The sequence below is a fragment of the Notamacropus eugenii genome, chromosome 5, assembly GCF_028372415.1.
Source record: "Notamacropus eugenii isolate mMacEug1 chromosome 5, mMacEug1.pri_v2, whole genome shotgun sequence".
In the NCBI taxonomy this organism is placed as follows: Eukaryota; Metazoa; Chordata; class Mammalia; order Diprotodontia; family Macropodidae; genus Notamacropus; species Notamacropus eugenii.
Window position 1 is genome coordinate 394,266,715 of NC_092876.1, and position 26,097 is coordinate 394,292,811.

Sequence of the window (26,097 nt, forward strand, 5' to 3'; positions counted from 1 at the left end):
TCTGTTATAAATGAAGGACAAGCATTGTTCAAATTTTAACAGTGCTCACAGTATTCATGACATCATTTCTCTCCCAATAGAAACCCAGTTCCAAAGAGATTGAGAAAATACTACTCTTGACAATCCTAGATGCTTTTCTGCTTTCTTTTTTTGCTTTCTCTCTCTCCCATCTCATTTCCTCCCTCTTTCTCTTACTTCTTTCCTTCCTTCCTCCTTCCTTCTCCTACCTTCCTGTCTTTCCTTCTTCCCTCTCTCTCCTTCTTCATTCTTTCTTTTGTTCCTCTCTCCCAATTTTCATTCTTCCTTTCCTTTCTCCTTTCCTTCCTCTTATTTTTCTGTTCTTCCTTCCATCCTTCCTTCCTTGCTTGCTAGTTTCCTTTCTTTCTTCCTTGGGGAGAGTTTTGGAGGTTTCACATATGATCCAGACATGTGATTTCATTGGTAAAGGAAGTATTCTTTAACAAAGATGGAAAATCAATAATTTGTCTGTAATATAGAACATTGCTTCTGATGTCAAATGACTTGCCCATGGTCACAGAGTTAGGCTATGTCACAGAATCATAGATGTAGAACTGAAAGTGACGTAAAAGGTCATCTGGTTGTATTGCTGTTTAGCCCTCTCATTTTGAACTTGAGTAAACTAAAGCCCAGAGAGGATGAGCATCTTGCCCAAGGTCACACTGGTAGGAAGTATCGGAGGAAATACTTGAATACAGATCTTCTGACTTTAGAGCTAGCATTCATTCCACATATCAGAAGCAGGATTCTGCTCCTCTCTGACTCCAAAGCCTTTTCCGTCATCTATAACATGATGTTTTTCCCCTTTCCTTTCTGAAAAGTGAATCACAACCTAATCCCAGTGTCTCATACTCAGTGATTTGGTTCTGCCTGTCAGGGAATGTAGACAGAAACAGCCATGGCTTCAAACCATGTCAAGATAGAATGGTTCTCATACTTGGAAAAACATATCAACATTTTCCCCTGAAAAGCACACACACACACACACACACACACACACACACACACACACACACACAGTAACAGTTTTGCATATTTCTTTAGAAATTCATGCATTCAACAAAGTAATCTTTGCCCTTCTGTTTGTTCTTGTTGTGGAGTAGATCCTGTCTGCCCAAAAAGATTTGGGAACCTTCACAAGCAAAAGATATGATCTAGGATTTGGAAGAACTGAAAAAAAAATCATTATTTCCAAATAATAATCCTTCCTCCCCATATACATCTATGACAAATCATTTGAAGTACTTGTAACAAAATAATGTAGTCACTGACATAAAACAGATAAGAAAACTTCAAGATTCAAGACTATTTCTAAATTTAGTGACAGTAATTTTCCTTTGTCTGTTCACCTTAATAATTAGATTAATTTGCTATTAAAATTAATACAAAATAATTACACATAGTAATTAATTTAATAATTAGATCAATAAAAATCATGGACTTCTGGGTCACATGAATAAAAGATTGATGACTTGATGTTTTGTGTAATCTCCATGACCTGTTAAGCCTCTCCAAAACAGAAATTATATACCACAGATAAGGCAACTTCAGCTGTCTCTGTGATATAGAACAACCAGAATGCAAAAGAAGATAAAAAAAAAAAATCCCAAAAGCCCATGAACTGATGTTCACTGACTCTGAGCTCACTCACTCAGCATACATCCCATGCTAGTGGAAGAGAAGTTGCACTAGCAGACTATAGCGCCAACTCAATATTCACAGTGCCTACAGCAGCCATGAATATCCTGGAGCAATTCTAAATTGTGAAATACAATAGACTCTTCATATGGAAGACAGAACCAAAACATTTATTCAGACACCAGAACGCCAAATTCATCATAGTAACAAAAATCTATACACAATAGCAACGCAGAGGACAACACCATCCCCAATCTTTCCCCATACCTTCCCACAAATAGACATTCAAAAGCTTAGATGTCTGCCTCCTCTCTCTCCCTCAGTTCTAACTGCTCTGACCAATTTCTCCTCAGCTCTGCTCTAGCTCCACCTCTTCATGTTCTACCTTTTCTGGTCCACCCCTTCAGCTAGCTCCTCCCCCCATAGGCTTATATGACTCAGGCTTCCATGTGATCCAGGCAGGTCATATGGGTCTGGGAAAGATCTTTCTATTTAAATTACCATTACACAGACCCAAGAAACCACAACAAATAGCAACAACAATCCCATACCCTGGCTCATCCTTCCATCTCCCAGAGCTGTCAAGACCTAGGCTCTTGGCTTCAGAAGTTTCCCAGAGCCATGCAGTCTCATTCTTTGAGGAGTAAAAGTCTGCTTGAGGATATGCTCCAAAATTCTGAATTTCTGGTGCTGGGAAGGACAACTCACTAGCAACAGAGTGGAAACTGTCTGAAACACAGGTAACAGGCCAGAGAACTGATAAATGGGGAACTGGACAAGACATCTTGTAGTGGAGTAGATAAGGGGAATGGAACTCCACTAAGCCTAAGGGAAAAAGAAGAGTATCCAGATGGAGCTACTTCTAACCACCCAAAAGTCACTTTGGGATAGAGACCTAGGCTGGAAAACTGTGAACTGTCCAATGTGGGAGAAATCTGCAACACTGAGATTAGCCCCCAGAGAAACTACCATCAGAGGGGAAAAAATCAGGAAGCAGACAATCCCGGAAATTGAAGGGGGAGGAATGAAGACAGAAGAAATCACCAACAACTTCAGGAAGAAAAAAACTAAAAGAACTTGAAAATAACGGAAATATCAATAAGAAAAACAATAACAGAAGGAAATAAAGCCTCCAGATCTAATAGACAAATCCTATAATTTATGAATAAATACTGCAAAACAAAGGAAAATCTTTCCTCACTTGATGAGACAAAGTACTCTATGGAATGTGAAGAAAACTTGGAACCACAACACATTGTTCCTGAGTAGTTCAAAAAGAAAAATGAAAATTATGAGAGCAAAATTTATGGCTTACAGAGTGAAAACATTGAGCCAAATAAAAAACTGTAATCTGTGATGGAAATTCTGATCAAAGAAATAAAAAAAAAATTGGACTGGGAATGCAAATACACAGAAGTCAAGGACAATCTAGGACACTGCACAACATAGGGTCTGCAGGCCTCTTACAGCCCACCACGGGATTTCTAGAGACCTGCAAAAATGTAGGGTTGCCACTGCACACTCTCTCCTGTTTGTCACATGATTCTCACAACCAACAATCATCAGTCTGTCTCTAGTCGAACCCATCTGCAGCCTGAAGAAGTTTAGATCTGATCTAGAAGAAGCAAAAAATAAATAAATAAAATTATTGTTAAAAGAAAATATGCCCAAAATGCAAGGAAAACTTAATGATCCTGAAGACAGAATTCATACAGACAATACAAGAATTACAGATCTCCCAAAATACAAAAAGAGAAAAAATCTTAACACCATAATGCAGGAAAAAAAGACAAAATAGAATTTTCCAGAACTTTTTAACATAGAAAATGAAATACAAATTTAAAGAATTCACATATTGCAAGTGACCCAGAGAAAGACCTTCAAATATAAGGGAAGAAAATTCAAATAATTCAAGATTATTTTGCACCCAACAGAAAAGTTGGGAGGGAAAGGAATAATATCTCAAGAGCAATGGAGCTCAGGATGCAGCACAGAATGATCTACTCTGCAAATCTGAGCTCAAAATCATATCATAACAAAAGCAAAAATGCAGAAATAATTAATAAATATTTTATAGATTATAGCACAATAAAAAATTGAAATTGATTTGGATACCACAAGCAAAAAACACTCAAATGGAGACAATGTTGAGATCCTGAATTATGAGTGAGTCAGAGAAAAATCATGATGAAACATCACACCAAAATTTCTGGGACGCAGCTAAAGTAGTGCTCAAGGGAAAAATTTCATCACTATGAATGTGCATAAATAAAATAGGGAGAAAAAAGGATTAATGAGTGCCATATAAATTTTAGAAATTAGGAAGCAAGCAAACAACCAAATTTAAAATGCCAAATAGAAGATAATATAATTAGAGGAAATTAATAAGTTTTTAAAAACTTAAAAAATTTAAAAACTAAAAGATGATTCTTTGAAAAAACTAATAAAATTGGTAAACTCTTAGTTAATCTGATTAAAAATAGAGCAGAAAATAAAATGATCAAAATAGCAAAAACCAGAAGAAACCAAAAGAATATTCAAAACATATTCAGAACATATTATTCACAGTTATATGCCAAGAAAACTGAGAAAACAAATGAAATAAAGGAATACCTTCAAAAATATAAAATATCCAAACTATCAGTAGTACAGAGATCTTGCATAATGCAATGTCAAAAATGGATATAGACCTAGCAATAAAAAAAAACTGCTAAAGATAACACAAACTTCTGTTCCTGATGAATTTTCTACAGGAAAATTTTCTCAGAAAAACAAAACAAAATGAGTAATCATGCTCTACAAGTTTATTTTAAGATTTAAGAAAATACCCTACCAAAATCTTTTTTTTTCCAAGATAAATAAATTCTTAGTACATTAAACCAGGGAAAGATAAAACACTGAAAAAAAAAATATAGGCCAATATATTTAATAGTCACAAAAGATTTTAAAACAAAATCCTGTCAAACAGATTACAGAAAGTTATCCAAGAACTCATTCCTTATGAACATATTGGGTTTATATCAGGGATGCCAAGATGATTCAACATTAGGAAAATAATCAACACAGTCAGCCAAATTAAAAACCAAGCATCTAAATCCATATGATCATGCTAGCTGCAAGAAAAAGCCTCTGACAAAGTACAATTCTTTTACACCAAAAACAGTATGAAGTATGGGCATAAAATGAACTTCTCTAATACCATAAATAATCCATCTTAAACCAAACACAAGCATGACATGAAAGAGAAATACTCAAGAACCGTCTTTTAATAAATATGGGAGTGAAGTAAGGATACTTGATATGATTCTAAAAATGATAGTAATAGCAATTCAACAAGAGAAGGAAATTAAAAGCATAAAGCTATATAAAGAGAAGACAAATCTACCTGAGGATATGATGGTTTGCTAGGAAAACTCTAGAGAATCAGCAAAAAAATAAACTAAGACAATTAGTAGATTCCATAAATTGCAGACTATAAAATAATTCCTCCAAAAAAATCAATATAATTTCTATATAATAAAAACAAAACTCAATAGGAAATAATAGAAAAGGAAATCCCATTCCATATAAGTACAAAATGCATAAACTATCTACGGATCAACCTTTCAAAGCACACAAAAACTTATATAGATTTAATGCTCCTTAAAGAGATTACAAACTTGCATACCCTTTGACTTAGCAATACTGCTTCTAAGTCTGTATCCCAAAGAGATCATACAAATGGGAAAAGGAAACATATGTACAAAAAATATTGATAGCAGCTCTTTTGTGGTAGCAAAGAATTAGAAATTGAGGGGATATCTATCAATTGAGGAATGGATGAACAAGTTGTGGTATATAAATGTAATGGAATAGTATTGTGCTATAAGAAGGCAGACATCAGAAAAATCTGGAAAGGCTTATATAAACTGATGCCAAGGGAAGTGAGCAGAACCAGGAGAATGTTGTACACACTAAGTTTGATAGATTTGGCTCTTCTCAGAAATGCAAGCTTCTAAGACAACTCCAAAAGCTTGTGATAGAAAATATTATCCACATCCAGAGAAAGAATTATAGAGCCTGAATGAAGATTGAAACATAATATTTGCTCTCCCTCTCTTTTTTGTTTTGTTTCTTCTTGCTCATGGTTCATTCCATACAATTCTTCTTTACAATATGACTAATATGAAAATATGTTTAATATGAATGTATATGTAGAACCTATATCAGATTGCATGCTATCTTGGGGAGAGCGAATGGGAGGAAGAAGAGAATTTAAGACTCAAAAGCTTGTTGTAAACTAAAAACAAATTTAGAAAAAAGAAATAACAAACTTAAATAGCAGGAAAATTATTTAGTGCTCATGGCTAAGCTGTACCAATATAAGAAAAATCAAAATTAATTTCCACTTTTAATTCTATACTTATCCATTAGCCAAGGTGCTACATTGTAGAACTTGATAAAATAAGAACAATGGTTAGAGTATTTATGTGACTTTCCCAAATTCTACAATTAATTTGAGCAAAGTCAGGAGCTGAACTTGGTCACCTAATTTTTTAGTTCAACTATTTTATTCAATCAGTGAACATTTAGTAAGTACTTACCATGTGTTAGACATTATATGACAGTGTTGGGGATACAAATAAAAAACAAAAACTATTACCACCCTCAGGGAATATACATTCTAATTTGTGAGAAAATATGTCTATGTATAGATTTTCATAAGATACATGTAAATTAGCTATAAATTCACCTTAATCTGTAAGGCCTCATGCAGAAGGTGATTTTAGTCATGAAAAACTACAGAGATTCTAAGAGATTGAGATGAGGAGGGATTACATTCTAAACATAAGGGGCAGCTAGCACAATATAATTATTTTTACAACTTTTTAAAAATAATTTAATTAAATAATTTAAAATAATCTATTATGTATTAATCTTATATACAATATGTCTCGACTTTTTAAAATTCAATTAACACATATTATCTAGTTTTTACCCTAGGAGGTAGGCATGATCACAGTTATCATCCCATTTTACAGATTAATAATCTCTGAAAGTCTAAGCTTTCTAGTCTAAATCATAGAACTGACTGTCAGAAGTTCAGTGACTAGAATTAAGGCTTACAGACTCTTGCTGTCCAACAATGTTTTGAAGTAGTTGAAAGAGTGCAGGCAAAAAAACTTGAATTGGAATTTTGGTTCTGATACATGTAAACTTGTCAGTTACAAACTGATCATTCTGACTCTCTTAACTTGGCTTCCTCATATGTAAAATGGGTATAACAAAAATTCAACAGTATTTTAAAATGTGCCTAATATTTGGCATACATTATCACCTTTGGGATGGGTAATCTTATTATCATTTTATAAACGAAGAAACTGGACCTTAAGTAAGTAACTGTCTCCAGTATTAAACAGATAATACATGTTAGAAATGGGTTTTGAACTCGTCTTTCTGACTTCAGGTCCAACATGTTATCCATGATGTTACCCTGCCTTTCAATAATCACACCTGTCTCACTGGGTTGTGAGGAAAGTGCAAAGAGACAGAAATTATCTTGCTGTACTTCCAGTAGTCCATGCTACTATTAGATATGGCTTGGAAACTACATGAAAGGTCATTGAGAGAATGGAGATCCTAAGAGCTAGGGACAAACCCTAGTTAAGGTCAGGGATATAAGAACTCATAGCTGAATCTAATTGTATTAATGACCCAGTGAAGTTTTCCAGAGATGAGAAAATGCATGAATCCTCATACTTTGGAACAATAACATGAATAACAACCAAATACATCTGCAACATTGAACATCGACATGACAAGAAAATGTAATGAATATAGTATTGTAAGGGCCAAAAGCATTATTTTCTAATTTAGAGACTCACTACTATATTGTATGATATGAGGACATAACATTATGGCACTCAAGGGACTTTATAGCCTAATTGGGGAGAGATAATACTTGCCAGGCAGCCAGCAATCTTCAACATTGCCACCTATTTCTTTGCCTGAGCTATTGAGTTTTAAGAGTTACCATGGGAACATAAGGAACATGTTCATGGTTAATTTGTTTGTATAAGTTTGATTAAAAGATACATGGACATAGAGAGAAGTTAATAGCCTCCAGCTGACCCTAAATGGTCAGATGTACTCAGCATTGTTTGCTTAGGCCAGGAATGTTTTGATGTCCAAGGGAATGAGCTTATACAGTTTAATTGAGACTTCTATTAGACTTAAGGAGCCCATTCCCTTGAGAAAGTAGGATTCTATCTTTAAAAAGTGTCTCTAACAAAAGATCATTTGTGAAATAGAACTTGTCTCGAATACTAGAAGTTCAGAATGTTCTCACCGTATTCCATGGCCAGGGTTAGACAAATGCAGGTCCAGAGAAACTATACTGACTGCCCTCCCCAATTAGGCTATGAGTTCCTTGGGCATAGTAATACTTATGTCCTCATATCATACAGTATAGTAATAAGTCTTTGATAAATATTATTTGACTGGGAAATTCAAATTTAGGTGCCTTCATAAGCCAAGCTTAGCTAATCTCCTAATTCCTACAAACACCCTTACCATGAAGCTGTTCTGTGCATTGACCCACAACAAAATATGAATAATATTTAAAGCATAATCTATTTTGTATTAATCTTACATAAAAATATGCCCAAATTAGTACAATATAAACAAATTAGAGAAACACAGAAAATTTCTGATCAGACCTGTGAATAAGAGAAACTTCATGCCCAGACAAGGAACAGAGATGATCAAAGAAGGTAAAATAGATAATTTTGATAACATGAGATTGAAAAGTTTTGCACAAACAAAAATGAAGCTATGATTGAGAGATAAACAATTGGGGAAATTTTTGCAGCAAATTTCTCTGATAAAAATCTCCTTACCAAGATATATAAGGACCTGATTCAAATTTATAAGAAAGAAATGCTTAATTTATAAATGGTCTAGGAATATGAATGGGTGCTCCTCAAAGGAAGAAAAAAAAATATCCCAAATCACTACTAGTTAGAGTAATGAAAATAAAAACAATTTTGAGATTTTACCCATCAGAATATCAAAGATGAAAAAATAATAATAAATTTTGGAGGGGCTGTGGAAAAACAAATATGTTGGTATACTATTAGCGAGCCTGTGAGTGGATATAACCATTCTGGAAAACAATTTTGGAATTACACCCAAAAGTTTCCAAACAGGGCATGCCCCTTGACCCAACTATACCTAAAAGAAAAGAAATCAAAGAAAGAGGAAAAAAAAACTTTTAGTTACAAAAAACATTTTATAGTGGTTCATTTTCTTGTGGTGAAACCTAGAAATTAAAAGTCTAACAATTGAGGAATGGCTGAATAAGTTATGGAATATGAATGTGATGGAGTCCTATTGTGCTATAAGAAATGAAGAAAGATATGCTTTTCTGCAAAGAACTGATACAGAGTGAAATAGGCAGAACCAGAAGAAAAATTTATATTGCAATATCAATATTATAAAAATAAAAAGTTCTGAGGACTGCTATTGACTACCAAAAAATAGAATAAGCAGAAACATAACATTTAATACAATTGCAACACTATAAAAACAAATAACTTTGAAAACTCTAAGCACTGTATTTAATTCAATTATCATACATGATTCAAAAGCACCAATAATGTATTATCCATTATAGAGACATGCTAGATATGGGGCGTAAAATGCAATCTGTATCATTTTTTGTATACAGCAATTGTTGGAATTTATTTTCCTTGACTATTTATATTTGTTAGAAAAACATAGTTTCTCTTTTTTTAACACGCTGGAATGAGGGAAAGGGAGGAAATAGTTTTTTGTGAATTAAAAAATTAGAGAGGTGTGGGTGTCCTACAGATGTGAAATATTTCAAACAGTTTCAGATGAGGCTTTAGTATTATTAGTTTTACTTAAATGTTTTAATTTGTTATAAGAAATTTCTCAAGAACATGGAATAATCTGTGAATATTTGTAACATAAAAACCAAACACAGCAATGAAAGTTTAAAAAAAACAATTTTAATAATCCAAAGAAAAGAGTGGATTTAAAGTTATAGAAACTATATTAGAATTCTATTTCTGTCATTTCACACATGTATCAACTTGAGAAAAAAGTCACTTAACCACTTTGGACTTCAGGGTCCTCATTTGTAAAATGAGACAATTGGATTAAATGACCTCTAAGATTCCTTCCAGTTTTCAATTTGTGATCTTGTGACTTAACCAAGTATGATAAACATTGCTGGAGTGGTAGATACATAAACTACATGATAAATGCAGCATCTTTGCTCCTATCAGTTTTAGATGGTGTTCATAGGAGTTAATAATAATGATGATGGTGATAGTTAACACTGATATAGGCTTACTATGTGCCAAGCACTTTTCGATGATTACCTCATTTGATCCTCACAACTATCCCGTAAGGTAAGTGCTATTATCATCTCCATTCTCTAGATGAGGAAACTGAGAAGAGAAAGAGATTAAGTGATTTCCCCAGGGTCACACAACTAGTAAGTCTCTGAGGCTGTGTTTGAACTCAAGTGTTCCTGAGATTCCAGGCTCAGTGCTCTATTCATTGGAGCATCTGGTTGTTCCCTGCTGGAACATATAATAGAAGTGACATACTGCAACTCATCCTTCTATGGATGAAAGCAATGAAATTCAAACAATGACACAAAAAGACTTGTGTCAAGGCAGGATGTGAACCAAGGTCCTCTAATGCCAGAGCTAGTACTCTTTCAGCTATTTCAGAGGCATCAAAACCATCTCCAGTGGGCCACGTACAACACTGCTGTGTGTGGTCCAAATCAGATAAGAAAATATAATTGGGAGATTTTTGACAAAATAATACAATAAAACATAGACAATATCACATTTCAAAACTAAGTCAACATGTGGCCTCTAGAGATCCTTATGTACCAGTTAGCAGTCCCCATTTGTCTTTGAGTTTAACACCACTGCACTATAAGATTTATGGTGTTTTCCGAAATCAGTGGAGCAAAATTCTATAAGAAATCAACGATATAATACTTTAAAGATCTTCAAACCTGTTCTGACTGGGTATCTGCCTGTGAGGAAAGCTGCTCTGCTGGGGCTACACAATGATTCTGCAGCAATATGCTGAGTCAGTTTTATACCTTCTTTGCAGAGGCGGTCAATATTAGGAGTCCTAAAAAGTAGAGAGAGGAAAAACAAACACGTTTTAAGATAACTAAAGTTGTACGAGAACATTCAATTAAGGTTACTTGAGTCCAGACTCATAGAACCTTTAGACAACATAGATTTTTGAGCATTGCTTTCCCCTCCTACCAATGTGCTACATTAACAGGAGATACCTTAGACAGTGAAAGCTAGGATAAAAGACTTGGAGGTTCCATTTTTATTATTTTTTTTTCCAAATTCTTAAATGGTTGCAGATTTATTTAAGTGCATTTACACCAATTAATAGAATGATAGTTTATCAAAACTGAGAGAAAACAATGGTTACTCTAACTTCTACCCAAACGTTAATCTCCTCTTTACTACCCACACAAGTGGTTATACAGTATGCATTCAAATGCCATCAGTAAAGGGGAATTCATTTATCTCCAAGACAATCTATTCAATTTTTTAAAGCCCTCTAATTGATTAGGAAGTATTTTTTTGAACTTACATCTCTCTCTACACCTTCTATCTACTGATAGTAGCCTTCTTGGTTCAAATGGAATACAATAGATTCTTTCTTGAGATGACAGCCCCACAAATATCCTTATCTCCCTTTTATGTCTTCTCTTCTAGATTGAATATTTCTTAATTGTTCCTAGGTTCATTAAACTGACACTGGAATACAGCATTGAGATTAAAGTATCATATTACCTATAAATCCCTCATGAATGTAGATTTTAAAACTTAATTTATTGACTATTCATACACTAGACTTCAAAACACCTCCCCCCAAAAAACCTTGGACTTTCTGATGAATCTTCCTTTCAACTTTTAATATAATAGCTAATAATAGCTGGAATTTCTATAGCATCTGCTATGTGCTAAGTATGGTAACAGGCATTTTACAAATGTTATATCATTTGATCCTTACAACAACCTGGTAAAATACATGCCTTTATCATCTTCATTTTATAGTGGAGGAAACTGAGGCCAATAGAAGTTAAGTGACTTAATCAGAATTTCACAGCTAGAAAGTATCTGAGGCTGGATTTGAGCTTAAGGTCTTTCTGACTCCAGGCCCAGCCTTCTATTCACTGTGACCTAATTGTCATTGCAATTATTTCTGTAGACATAGGTAATATCGTTTACTGAAATGATTAACACGATCATTTTGATCAAATTGGTACGTTAATTTGGTCACAACAAAGTCTTTAAAAAATAGCACCAATTAACCCAGTTGTACATATTGTGTGTGGTCTGACCTGCCTGAATGGGGACACAGTTGGCCACTCGCAGTTGGGCAACTCAGTTCATTCTCTGTCTTTTCCTCTTCTCCTCTTCCCTCCTCTCCCTTTCCTCCCACCCTCTTCTATCCCATTCCTCTCCTTTCTTTCTCCTTTCTCCTTACCTGAGGGTGTTCTGTCCAAAGGAAAGTAAATTTTGATGGCCAAAAGCTGCCTAATTAACCTGGCATTTACTGGCTATATTTCTCTCTCAAAGACCAAGGCTTAAACCCAATTCACTCTGGATCTCATGGATTGGACAAGAATAGGTCACTGCCCAAGCACAACTTAATGGTTATATTTTGGAACCTCCTGGCTCAGAATGAATGTAAATAGTAACTGTTTCTCTTTTAACCAGCAACCCTAAGGGTCTTCCCCTCCCATTTTGACTTATTATTAATATTATTATTATTAGGACCATCCCTTGACTCACTTCTTAAACAGGCCTATTCACTGAATGGACATTGCCTCACTCTAAGTAAGAAACTGAAAAGACCTTAGCATAAAAGGGCCAAAGTCTCCCACTGCATCCTGAGCCTTCTCCAGTCCTGATGGATATCTGGCTACTGGGCTCAGATGGCTCTGGAGGAGAAAGAGAGGCTGGAGTCTTTGCACAGCCCTCCCTCACTCAAATAAAAGTCAACTGTAAGTCCTGTCATCATCTCCCTGAGGCCATGTCCCTCTTTTAGAATGAAGGACAAACCACACAACCACATGTGTATGTATCCATAGACTTTAACATAGCTTTTACACAACAAAACAAAACTAAAATTTGCTAAGCCCATACTTGAGTGTAACATTGCCAAAGCATCCCAAGTCACCAATTCCCAGATCATCAGCCATTATCAGTAGTACATTGGGTCTGGAGTCCGGTACAACCGTTGATCCACACATTTTCAACAATAGACCACATAGATACAGAATGATGAAGGAATACCTATGAAGAAAAAAAGATTATTTTTTGATGAATCAGGCATTTACCAAAGCAACTTTTTAGATGATAAAAATGAAATTAGTACATCTGTTTCTGCTATGAGCCAAAGCATGGGCAACATTAATTCAGGCATTCAGTTCTACTGATCTCTGTCCCTCAGTGGGGATAAATTCATTTTAAACCAACTAATCCTGGAGGGAATTCTGGGGCAGGTTTTGCGTTAAGAAATTCCCTAGATAGGTCTTATAACAATTTTAGTTTTATATGTATAAAAATAGATTGAATAAATTTCAGATAAACATAGACATCCAGACAAACAGGTATGAGAACTCATGAGAGGTTTATAAGAGACAACTTTGGACCAAGTTATACAGTTGAATACCAAAGCATCTTTTGTAGAATTTGTCTTTAATGTCCCCAGTCTTCCCTTGATCTGTTCTTTTGCAGTGTCCAGAGCTTCTTCCTCCACCTCACTTTCAGATAACTAGTATCCACCTACTTTCTCTCCAGTCATCCACAAAAAAGGGGTGTAGAAAGGTTTTAAGATCTTAATTTAAAGTTCCTTCTTTCAAGGCCACTTGTATATTAAGCCTTAATTCTTATTGGGCAAGAGAAATTTCAGCTATTACTGAACAAGTGGATATAATGGTAATTAAAATAGGAAGATCTTTCCCATTCATTAATAGGCCCATGTGACCTGCCTAGGTCACAGGGAAGTCTGAGTCACATGGAGTCTGTCGTGGGAAGAGTTTGCTGAATGGGTGGAATAAGAAGAGATAGAGCTAGAGCAGAGCTGGGAGGAAATTGGTCAGTACAGTCAGAACTGAAGGATGCAGGTTGCTGGCTAGCATGAGTGAGGGAGCTTGTTTGTGATTTTGTTTAAAGGAGTTTGTGATTTATTTAAGGAAGCTCATTTGTGGGAAGCCTAACAGAAGGAAGGCTTGGGTCTGGTGTTGCCCTCTGCATTCTTACTGTATATAGATTATGATGGATTTGGCTTTGTGGTGTCTGAATAAATGTTTTGGTTCTGTCTTCCATGTGGAAAGTCTGTGGTATTTCATGATTACAATTGCGCCAAGATATTCATGGCCACTGTAGGCATGAATATCACTTTGGCACTACAGTGGAGTGGAGAAGACTCAGAGGAAATATCTATAGTTTTCTTGAAACCACTGCTCTAAGGATAAAGTCAGCTCTGGTAGTAATAAAAGTCAATGAAAAAAATCAACATAGACCTTAAATTATATTATTCTTATAAGTTGAATATAGGTGGGTTTTTTTTTTAGTTTCATCCAAATAATATAATTTCATGTTCTGTCATTTGTACAGCCAGATGGCATCCATAAGACAGAAATAGGAATTTCCTTTCAGAGTGAATCTGGTTATGTCGATGCTAACCCTCATTTACTACACAGTATCAGTAAACTGATACAATAGCAATGTCCACACATTACTCACTGAATTTTCTCAAGCAACTGGAGCCAAAATAAAAATTAAACTAAAAATTGGAATGGTTCCCAATCTACTAAGACTCGCAGATTACCAGGTACAGATTAATAATCTGATCTCATTTTCATGTTGCACACATACATTTTTTAAAAAAGTAGATTTACAATAGTCATGAATGTCTACTCCTCTATTTAGCCTTTAAAAAATAGTTGGTATAATCCCACTTTTTTTCTTTCAGATGTTGGGATCCTTCGGAATGAAGGATCTGGAGGTAAGAAGTGAGAAGTAACTGTTTCACTGTTACCTTCAGAATCTAAAAAAGGATGTACTTGTCAGCCTTTCTAATGTCCAATGATTATAAAACCCTTGGGTGGGTGCAATGAATGCTGTAATCCCAATACAGATCTGTTCAGGTTCACAAAGCAGCTTTTGTTTCATCATCAGCTGAATTTATTAAGTTTTTTGTCTATTGGATATGTAACCAACACTTTCTATCGCAGGAAATACTGTGTTTATCAGAAGGAATAATCTCATTGTATTACACATCTGTAGTATTGAATTTTCAAATGCTACACAAATTTTGTCCTTTGGGTAAGAGAGAATTAGAGAGGGAAAATATTCAATGGCATTGTCTCTTACCAGTGCTCCATCATGTATCTTCAATTTTATGTATGTATATATTCCTTTTCTTCTTCAGGAAAGGAATAACTGCCTGTAAAAGTCAATTCAATACCTTTATATCAATTAAATTAGTAACTAAAGTTAGAAGTTTCTAGACTTCTAAGAAATTTCCACCATTTCCCAAATATATCAAATAGTTTTTAGTTGCTATCCAAAAAAATAAAACAGGGTTGAGCCAAGGAGACAGAACAGAAGCAGGGACCTGCCTGAGCTCTCCCCCTAAACCCTTCAAGATACTTGTAAAAAATGACTCCAAAATTCTAGAGCAGCAGATGCCACAAAACGATAATCTTATGGAAGTGAGTGTTGAAAACTGAAAATAAATTCTATTGGAAAAAAATAAAGCAATGTACCACTAGGTGACTAACCTGTTTTTTTGTTTTGTTTTCATTTTTCTTTTTCATCTAATCATTTGCCAAATACTCTAGTTCAAATGCATAAGTCTATGAAAACTCTAGAATCCTTGATCTCTCATCATCTGTAATGGTTTTGAGTCCTTATAGCCCCTCAGGTAAAATGTAGGTGCCCCTAAAGGTGGAGAAGACTTCCAAACCCTTGGAAGCCCAGATAAAAAATCCTATAAAATGACTTTAGAATATCAGAGCCTGTCTCCATTTTCGTTATGTTACTGTTCTTTCTTTGATTAATATGGGTTCCTGAAGTCCCCAAGCTCTCTGAGAGTTAAGGGTTGTTAAGTGTCAGAATGCATCTGTGTATAGGAAGCCTCAGAAACTCAGCACCAAAGAAGGGCTGTCAAATGTCATTATAAAGCAAGATTTCTCCCTCCCCTCCTCAGCACTCACAGACATATTTACACATCTAAGTTTGCTTTCTACCATTAATATCTAAGAGCCTAGTCTTCCAATTTTCATCCCACTGAGTATACCCAACAATATTAATTCATACCCAAAAGTCTAGGAATCTTCTCCAAATGATTCTCTTCATCCTGATAAAATTCAATAGAACTGTATTTATTGGCCTCCTCCTTCTGTGTTTCAGTGTGGATAACGTCCCAATGGAATTTTGCCAAGCAAAAAGTTTTGTTTTCTCTGCCTACCACAACCACAAAGTCCGAATTTCTCCAGCAAAAAAAAATATGATGTAGTCAAATCTCCCCAACTCACCTGTTTTAAGTTTCCTAGAAGAGAAATGTAGTTAAACTTTCTTCTTGAATCTGACTGGAAAAAAATGTTTGCCAGATCTTTAGTACCACCCTACTCACATTATATAGAGTAAGAATGGGCAGAGCTTACATGCCTGATATAGACATAAGTATGTATGTAACTGATTTGCATACCAGTGCAAATCCAGAGCTATGAACCATCCTAAGGCTCCACCTCCTGTTCTTCTTTGAAGGAAGTATTACATTCTTCAATTACTCATATATGATTATTAGCTCCAAAATGACATACCCAAACACGCAAAGTCTAGTCCTATCCAAATTATACAAGTTTGGCTCAAACCTGCCAAATACATAAGAACAATACCTAAGAACAACACACTTAAAACTGGAAGAATTGTTATTGTTATTGTTATTGACTATTGAGTCCAACCTCTTTATTTTAGATATGATAAAACTGAAACTCAGGGAAACTAATTTACTTGTCTGCAGTCACACTGCTAGTTATTGTCTGAGTTAAGGTATTCCAGAAGTGATTAAGAAGATTAATGAAAACTAGGAATAATGCTTCTTCCTAAGGTCCTAAAAAAACTAGGAGTTAGTGAAGACAGCTTAAAAGAAGCAAATTGATGTCCTCATCTTCTTAGGAAAATAGGATCTCAGCTCATTTACTAATGCATTCATGGCATGAATGATGAGGTAAAAATTAAAAAAAAAATAGATGTTTGTGGAGAATCATATAGGTAATTCATCTGTGTCAAGTAGATTGATTAAAACAGTTGCTGAAGCAATGCAGATATAAAGATACAGATGTTGAAATCAACACAAATGATTGGAATTGTTAAGTAATATTCAGAAGCTTACAAACAAAAGAGCTATTGGTGTCTGCTACTTCAGATTTGATTAGCGCAGCAGATAAGGGAAAGTAATTTCCTTAGCTATATATTCAATGTTAATCATTATACATCAAGCTACCTTAAAAAATATTACAGATCAATGTGATAGTCATAACATTCACCTTAGGCTCATAGATTTGACATAGAAGTCATCAGGTTCAAGCTCAATAGCTGAGAAAATTGAAACTTAGAGTGTATGATGGTCTCTACCTCTTTACAGGGCTACCTTCAAAATAGCATAAACACGTATTATCATTTCTGGCCCTTGAAGACCACTACAAAATGGAAATGTAATGCCGAGCTTTTCTTCCTCTGTTATAGCAGCCAGCCATTTCGGCGTATGTAGAAGATGAGCAAATACCAAGGATATAGAAAGTTAAAGACTGTGATTTCCAGAGGGAAAAAAAAAAAAAAACACTCTCAGAGAAACCAGGGCAGTCAAACTATCACTTCTTGCTTCTCAACAATCTCTTGATTCAGCCTAAACTCATAGTAGCTTCTTTGGCTTCCATATCAAATTGTTGACTCATATTGAGCTTATAAGTCCACCACAACCCTCAATATTCCATATGAGCTTCTGCCTAACTATATTCTCTATTCTGTATTTATAACATTGATTTATTGAGCCCAAGTGTATAACTTGTTACCTCTCACTATTACAATTAATCTTGTGAGAAAGAATTGATACTTCTAATCTCTTTAGATCTTCTGGGATTCTGTTGCTATCAGCTAATGTTAGGTAGATAAGTGACACAGTGAATAGAGTGTTTGTCCTACCATCAAGAAGACCTAAGTTCAAATCCGGCTTCTGTCACTTAAAAGGTAGGAGATGGTGGGCAAGTTACTTAACCTCTATCTCAATTTCCTCAACTGTAAAATGGGGATAATAATAACTTTTCTCCCATAGTTGTTGCTAAGATTACACGAGATCATGTCTGTAAAAATACTTAGCATGGCAATCCGTTATGTCCTATATAAATACTAGCTATTACTAGCTAATCTTCAGAATTTTTTCTCATATGCAAGTCTGACGATTATGTCTTCATCTAAATCACTGATAAAAATGATAAATAGTGGTCTGCCTTATCCACAAAGGTATTATGAAATATTTTTGTCAAGCTCTTCACCTAAATATATTTATTGTATGTCTATGACATTTACCTGATATACTAGGTGAGTAATCCATCTGAAAAGTAAATGAGGTTAGTCATGATCTTTTCTTGAAGAAATCATATTGGTTCTTGATCATTATCACTTCCCTTTTATAGTGCTTTTAAACCATGCTTTAATAATATATTCACCATTGTTTTCTGCAAAAATTGGAGTCACATTCAACAGTGCATAGTTTATTATACTCTCTTTTTAAGAGTGAGAAAACATTTCTTTTCTTCAGGTCTGTGGCACTTTTCTATTTTTTGATGATCTTTCAGAAAGCATTGGCATTTGTTTGATGATCATATCTGACAATTCTCCAAGTTCCCAGAGACATAATTTGTCTGTGACTGGTGACTTGACTCAGTAAGGCCACCTAAGTGCTCTCTTACAAGCTTTTCATTTATTTTGAGTTCCAACCTCCTGCTACCTTTTTTTTTTATTCAGAGAATCAAAAAATCTTACAACTGAAAGGAAAATTTGTGGTCATCTAGTCCAACCCATCCCTGAAGCAAGAATTTCTTCTGTAACAGGTAAGACAGATGACTCTCCATTTTCCACTATAGAGGCATTGGGGTATAATGGAAAGAGCTCTAGGAATGGAGGCATGATAGGCATGGGCTTGAAGCCTACTTCATATGTTGATCACCTGACTAGTCATTCAATCTTTTTGAGCTACTGTTTCCTCATCCATAAAATAGAGATAGCAACGCCTTTGGAATCTACCTCACAGTATTACCATGAAGATTAAATTAGACAATGCATCCTTACAACTTTGCCAACCTGAAAAGGTAGTACATGTCCCCTTGAATTACCAATGTAGACTTCAGAAAGAAAAAAAAACCCAACAATCTGAAAACTATTCTTCACAGATAAAATATATCACTTATCCAACTTTTCACATCTGTATTTGATAATAGAAGGGTTATTTAATAAAGCTACCTAAGAAAGTTTTTTTTAATTCAACCCCAAATACAAAATAGAATAATATTAATGGCATGTTTCAATATTATTAACAGTTATATTTCCATCTTAAAGTGTAAGTTTAAATGGTTTTAAAAATCTCCAAAGTAACAGTACAACTTATTTATATGCTGTATTACTGACAGTTGTGAAGAGATACCTAGAGTAACTTTGTGATCTTCCTATAAAGAAGAAAAAGAAACCCAGTAGATATTGGAATTAATAACAAGCAACAAGTTTGAAGGCTCAGGCTACACTTAAAGTCACTTAATGAAATGATTGTACCATAGCTCTATGCCTATTCTATTCTTGTATTTGGTTATTAAACAACCAAGAGTGGCCAGTTTCTCCTATTTCCTTTGTGGCTGAATGTAGTCGATTCATTCCATTATGACTCAAGAAGATCGTCTCAGTATTTTATTAGGTGCTTGGGATAGATACAAAGGAAACAGAAGAAAGTATTTGCCCTCAAGGAACTCTTACCAACCAACTAGTCAGTTTAAAGGAATATAAACAGGATAGCTTTCAAATAGATTGGATATGATTGCTGCAAAATATATTGTTACAACGTGTAAACTATGCAGTAATTCATTGCAAAAATGAAAATTTTACTGTATTTTAGCACTTTCATTTAAAAAACATTTATTGCTATCGGTCACTCATTTATTATATTCAACTCTTTGTAACTCTACTTAGCATTTTCTTGGCAAAGATACTGGGATGGTCTGCCATTTTCTTCTCTTAGTTAATTTTACAGACGAGGAACTGAGACAAACAGGGTTAAGTGACTTATTCAAGGCCACATAGCTGTTATGTGTCTGAGACTGAATTTGAAGACATGAAGATAAGTCTTCCTGATTCCAAGTCCAGGGTTCTAACCACTGCACCACTTTTCTCATCTGTTATTAAACTATGGAGGGGAATTATAAATTCAGAATTTGATGTTGATACTATTAGGAAGCAAATGTGATATCTCAAGACATCCTTAAATAAACCTCATGCTACTCTTGTGTGATCAACCCAAACAAAAGCAAATTTCATAAATGAACTTTTATTTCTTTTCTTAAGTAAATTTTTACTACCCATTTTACCTTAACCTTTTAAAAGGCACCATTAAAATCCTTTAACAGTCTACCATTTTCTAAAGTAATTTTACTATAACTACATACATCAATAGAAATTAGATTGCCTTGGTAATTCTTATCACTCATTACATGTTGCAACTACTCGAATGGCATGCTTCTCCACACTCTCATATTAAATATATTAAGGAATGTATTCTTTGTTATATAATTTCTATTTTAAGGCTACAGTATATAATTTAACGACTTTGTACTCTGCAGTTACACACATTTTGAATGATAATAATAGTTAATAGATTGTTTTGATGTTTATAGATAATTTATAATCATTACCTCATTTGATCCTCACTGCAAAACTAAGAGATAAGTTATTATGATCCCCATTTTACAGTTGAGGAAACTGAGGCAAACAAAGGTCAAATGACTTATATAGGGTTGTAGGGTTGCAAAGCTAGTAATTATCTGGGGCAATATTTGAATTTAAGTTCTCTTGACCTCTGATCCAACAGCTTATCTACTGCAAATCTAGATGCCTATAATAAGGCTATTATATAATAGTGATTTCTATTAATTAAAATACTAGCTTTAATCTGTGTGTATATGCATATACTGCACTGAAGTCCTATTCTGACACCTTATCTTTGTGTAGAGGTGGTCCTAGGTTCTTCAAGGTCATGATGGTAGAGTCACCATTTTGTCAAGTCCTGCCAAAGTGAAAAGGATTTTGAATGAGATTGGTGACGGATGATGTATATGTAGACAGAACCATGAGACTTCACATAAGGTAACTAATTCTTTTGCCCCAACTAATTAAAACTATCTCAATTTTAAAGCAGCTGTGATCTGTTAGCTGAGGATGTATTCAGACTAATGAAATCAATAATCTCTGAAGTACTGAATTGAGCAACATTATACATATACATACTTTAAATTCAAAGATTTCATTAAACAAGTATAGGTGAATTTATTTAATTTTTTAGGGAGGGAGAAAGAGAATCTGGCACTCAGTATAAGTGAATTTAAAAAAATAATTGAGATTTTTTTTCCCCTCTTCATATTTTCAAAGATATATGTAAATGTAAGCACAAAATAGTCTATAGGGAGGAAATATATCATAAAGCAATTTGATGATTTAAAGGTATTAAATATGGGTATAGAGTAATTTTTAAAATACATATGTATATAGACATACAAGCTTGTATAAACATATATTTAATATATATAATTTGAATACATAATATGAATATATATACATATGTATACATATTTATGAATACTATTTTTTTTACCAATGTGTAAGAAGTGGCCTAAAATGTAGCATCCATGAGATTATAGGAAAAAAGAGATGGGAAGTTTATATATTGAAGTACTTGCTGGAGAATAGGTCTAAGTCTAAGTGATCTGTTATTTGCCAAGATATTTCTTCGAGGGACAAGGGAAAGAGCCTCATAAAATGAGTGGCTTTGATGGGTGACTAATTTTAGTATTTAAGGCAGTATCCTTATTTATGAAAGCACTGTCTCTAGCATTATTCTTGATATTTCTCTAGCTGACTACTACCTTCTATCCTATCTTTCAATTCAATTCAACCTGTGCTCCTAGACCAGGGCTGGGGAACTTGCAGCCTTGAGGCCACATATGGCCCTCTAGGTCCTCAAGTGGAGTCCTTTGAATGAATCCAAACTTCACAGGTCAAATAATCTCAGTAAAGGGCTACACTTAAGGACCTAGAGGGTCAAAAGTGACCTCAAAGTCACAGGTTCCCCTCCCCTGTCCTAGTCCATTTCTCCAACCTACCATCACTGCACCCCTTAGTCACTCTCCAGATTTTCTCTGCCTTATGAAGCCTTCATTCTGCTCTGGCCTCACTTTCCTCCCTTAAAATTTTTGATTTTTGTAGTTGACATTTTTAGTTTTAAACTGCTTTTTATTCTCAAGTACTTTGTTCCTTTGTCCTGTCACTGCTCATCCTTTCCCAAAGCCCAACCCTGAATTAATCTTAGCATCTGTCTTCTATGTTCCTGGGTATGAACACAGGAGGAAGCCATAAAACTGCAGTCTTGATCCACTATAAATTCAGATTACCACCCACCAACATTATCCCTGATTGACTCTCAGTTCACTCCTTTCAACGTCTATTTCAAATCTCTTCTGCATAAAATTCTTTCTGCATTTTCTCTCAAGAGATCATTATCTCCCTGTTCTCTCAACAGATTTCACAGATTATTTCACCAAAGAGGAGTACATGAATCAGAAGTTCTTACTTCTTCCCAATTCTACAATGACATATCATTCCAAATTACCTTCTCCCTCCTTATTCTATACAAGATATCCCAAAAGTTTAAAGTAGCACTGACTTTTGAGACAACCCATATAATCTCCTCCATTTCACAATCAAATTCAAGGAAAAGCTATCTACATTCAGCCTTTATTTTTCCACCTCCTACTCATTTCTCAGACCTCGTTGCTCATCCACAACTGATTTCTGAGTTATCAATTATCTCTTATTTAGTAATTACTAATTTTTCTTTTTCTCAATCTTTATACATTTTTACTCCTGTAGCATTTGACACTATTGACCACCTTTTAATCCTAGGCACCTTCTCCCTGGATTTTTATCACACGTATCTCGTGAGTCTCTTCTTACATTTCCAGCAGCTTCTTTTCAAACTCTTTTGCAATGTCATTATTCTTATTCTACTTATTATGGATATGTGTGTCACAGGGACAATTTAATTGTCCTTCTACATCATCAGCTCCTACATCAATGCTAATGACCCCAGTATTTATATTTTTAATCCAAATAATCTACTCTTGCGTTGACAACTGCCTACTGAAACAGCTAGATGGCATATCATATAGTGTGCAGAGACTGGATTCAGGAAGACTTGAACTCAAATACTGTCTCAAATATTTACTAGCTGGGCAAGTCAGTTAACCTCTGCCTCAGTTTTCTCAATTATAAATTGGGAATAATAATAGAGCCTACTTCCCAGGGTTGTTGATATGATCAAATGAGATAAAATTTGTAAAGCACTATGTGTGTAGAATATAGTAGGTACTTAATACTTGCTTGTCCCCTCCAAGTCTTACTGGACTTCCCTAACTGGATATCCTATAGGAATATTAAATTTAATTCATCTGAAACATAATTTTATCCACTCCCCCCCCACACACACACAACTTCCTACTTCTCTATTTTTTGCTGAGGACATTATTATCCTTTCAGTCACTGGGTTAAATAGCTTGTGAGTCATTCCTGAATTTTTTTGACTTTTCCTCTTCCTAACCCTTTATGTCCAACCAGTTAACAAATTTTATCAGTTTTATCTCTCCACCTTATCTCTTTCATCTGATCTCTTCACTCAGATAGCCACCACTCTAGCTCAGCACTTCATTATATATATATTCTGGATTATTTCATTAGCCTCCCACTTGGTTTATATACCTTGGATCCCTTCCTTCTTCTATCTTCCACCCAGATGCCAAAGTATTCTTCTTCTTAAAATATAAGCCTGACCAGGTCACCGTCCTACACAAGAAATGCTAGTGACTGCCTTCGTCTTTAAGTTAAAATGTACTCTTTGGTTTTTAAAGCCTTTCACAACTGGGCCCCAGTCCATTTTTCCAGGCTAATTACTACTCTCTTTGAGAAACTCTGTGTTCCAGCCAAATTGGACTGCTTGATGTTCTCAAGATATGTCATCCTACCTCTCATCTTTGTGCTTTCCCACGGACTGTGTACTGTGCCTAGAAAACATTTTCTCTTTGCCTCTTCCTTATATAATCTTTAACTTCTTTCAAGAAATCAGATCTAATTCCAGTTTTTATAGGAGACTAATCTTGAGCCCTCCAGTGAGCACTCTTACCTAGGAAACTGCATTGCCTTTATTAATTCTTTGAAGGCAGAGACTCTTTCATTTATTTTTAGCATATCACTGAGTAGTCAAGGCAAACATATTTACTATATTGAATCATATATCTGTTGGAATGTGTATGTGTGTGAGTATGTATGAGGGTTGATCAGGGGAACTTTTGCTTTAGTGGACTAAGACATCTCCCACCTATGAACCTGGACATGTACCTTGATGAGAATAATGCAGGAAACTCCAAATTAGTCCAGAGCTATGTTGAAAATTATTAGCACCTGAGAGTCAGGAGGATGGATTTGTCTCAAGGAGTTCTTTTCTGTCATATAATGTAGGAACAATAGTAGTAGTGATCATATCACTGCTCCCAGAGTAAGATGTAGAAAATGGATTGAAATGAATTCTTCTTGCACATAGTAGAGCATTTAGCAATATATCTGGAATGGATAACTTGATAGGAAGCAAAGCAGGGTAAAAATTAACTAAATATAATGGGTTAGGTGCCTTTTCACTCATTTACTAGTCAGGACAACTCAGACCTAGGAATTAGAAAGCTGACTTAATTAACTTTTCTGAGGAATAGGAGTAACATTCATGAAGGTCTTGTCCAGGAAAATGTTACAGGTGAGGACAAAGGGCAGTATAGAAATGGAACAGATGACAATATGAAGTGGATTAGATGGCTTGGTGTTCATGCCAATATCTTTCTCAGTGTGATCTTCAGCATACGTCAGTACCATAGCTTAGGAATTCTATAGCAGCCAATCTCCAGCACAAGAAGCAGAAGTGAGAGGTAGTTGTGAGAGAGGACATTTTAAAACCAGAAGAGACACTAGATATTATCTAGATCAGCTTCCTCATTTTACAGATGTCCTTTGACCATGACATAACATACTAAAAACCAAGGCAGTCTAAAATCCTTCAATTGCAGCTGAATTGTTTTTCCATCTAACACAGTACCAAATGGATCTAATGTATATAAAGCTAATCCAGAATCACAGAGTTTCAGAGCTAAAAGTGATCCTAGACATCATTTAGTTTAACACCTTCATTTTACAGATGAGGAAATTTGAGTCACAATGTTAGTGACTGAAGTAACTAAGCCATATCATACAGATATGGAAGAACAATGCCCAATCAACCCAAGTTTTCTGATTGCAAGTTCAGTGTTTGTTTCAATGTAGCATACTAGGAATGAAGTTCACCACTGGTATTCAAGGCCTGGTAGCTTTTTTGAATATGGTGAATTTTTACCACTAATTTTTCCAAGACTCTTAGAATTCATAGAAATGTTAGACTTCACGTGGACAAAAAGTATCAATAGCAGCATTTTGTTATTGTTGTAGCAAAAAATTGAAAAAAATGTAATTATTTATCAATTGAGAAATGACTGAACAAATTATTATATGTTAATATTAATAATTCCATTGAATGTTACTTGGAATGAAAACTGAAGGGAGAATTTCAGAGAAGTCTAGGAAAATTTACATGAACTGATTCAGAGCAATGTGAGAAGAACCATATTTTGTTTAACAGTAGCAATAATGGAAAGAAAACCAACTGAAAGATTTAAGAATTCTGATAAGTTCAATGACCAAAGTGGCTTTAAACAACTAATGATAAAGCATGTTTCCCAGCTTTTAGCAGAGAAAAAATTGACTAGAGACAGAAAAAGGCACACATTTTTGACACATGGAAAATTTGTGGTGCAGGATTTAAAATTGACTGATCGTAGGTATTGATTAATCATTAGTGCGTGGTGAGCTGATTGAGTCTTAATAAGTTTCCACTCCATTTTACTGAACTTGATCAATCTACTACATATTGGTTTTACTGTTCATTGTGTGAGTTTGAGCTGCCTTAAGCCTATACCTT

The 26,097-nt window shown here is 34.8% G+C and overlaps 1 protein-coding gene across 3 annotated transcripts in view; it reads right to left on the reverse strand.

Moving 5' to 3' along the window:
- Nucleotides 1-26,097, reverse strand: part of LOC140506856 (arylsulfatase F-like) — a 56,591-nt gene that overhangs the window by 26,413 nt on the left and 4,081 nt on the right. The window contains exons 1-4 of one of the 3 annotated variants that reach the window (XM_072614470.1): nucleotides 16,265-16,285; nucleotides 15,099-15,171; nucleotides 12,864-13,013; nucleotides 10,697-10,818 (exon numbers count right to left, since the gene is read on the reverse strand). In XM_072614470.1, coding sequence (XP_072470571.1) covers nucleotides 10,697-10,818; nucleotides 12,864-13,013; nucleotides 15,099-15,112 — 286 coding nt within the window. In that variant the 5' untranslated portion in view covers nucleotides 15,113-15,171; nucleotides 16,265-16,285. Of the gene's footprint in view, nucleotides 1-3,148; nucleotides 3,260-10,696; nucleotides 10,819-12,863; nucleotides 13,014-15,098; nucleotides 15,172-16,264; nucleotides 16,286-26,097 lie in introns of those variants that run through there. The other 2 variants (XM_072614469.1, XM_072614471.1) reach the window with 2 other exon arrangements.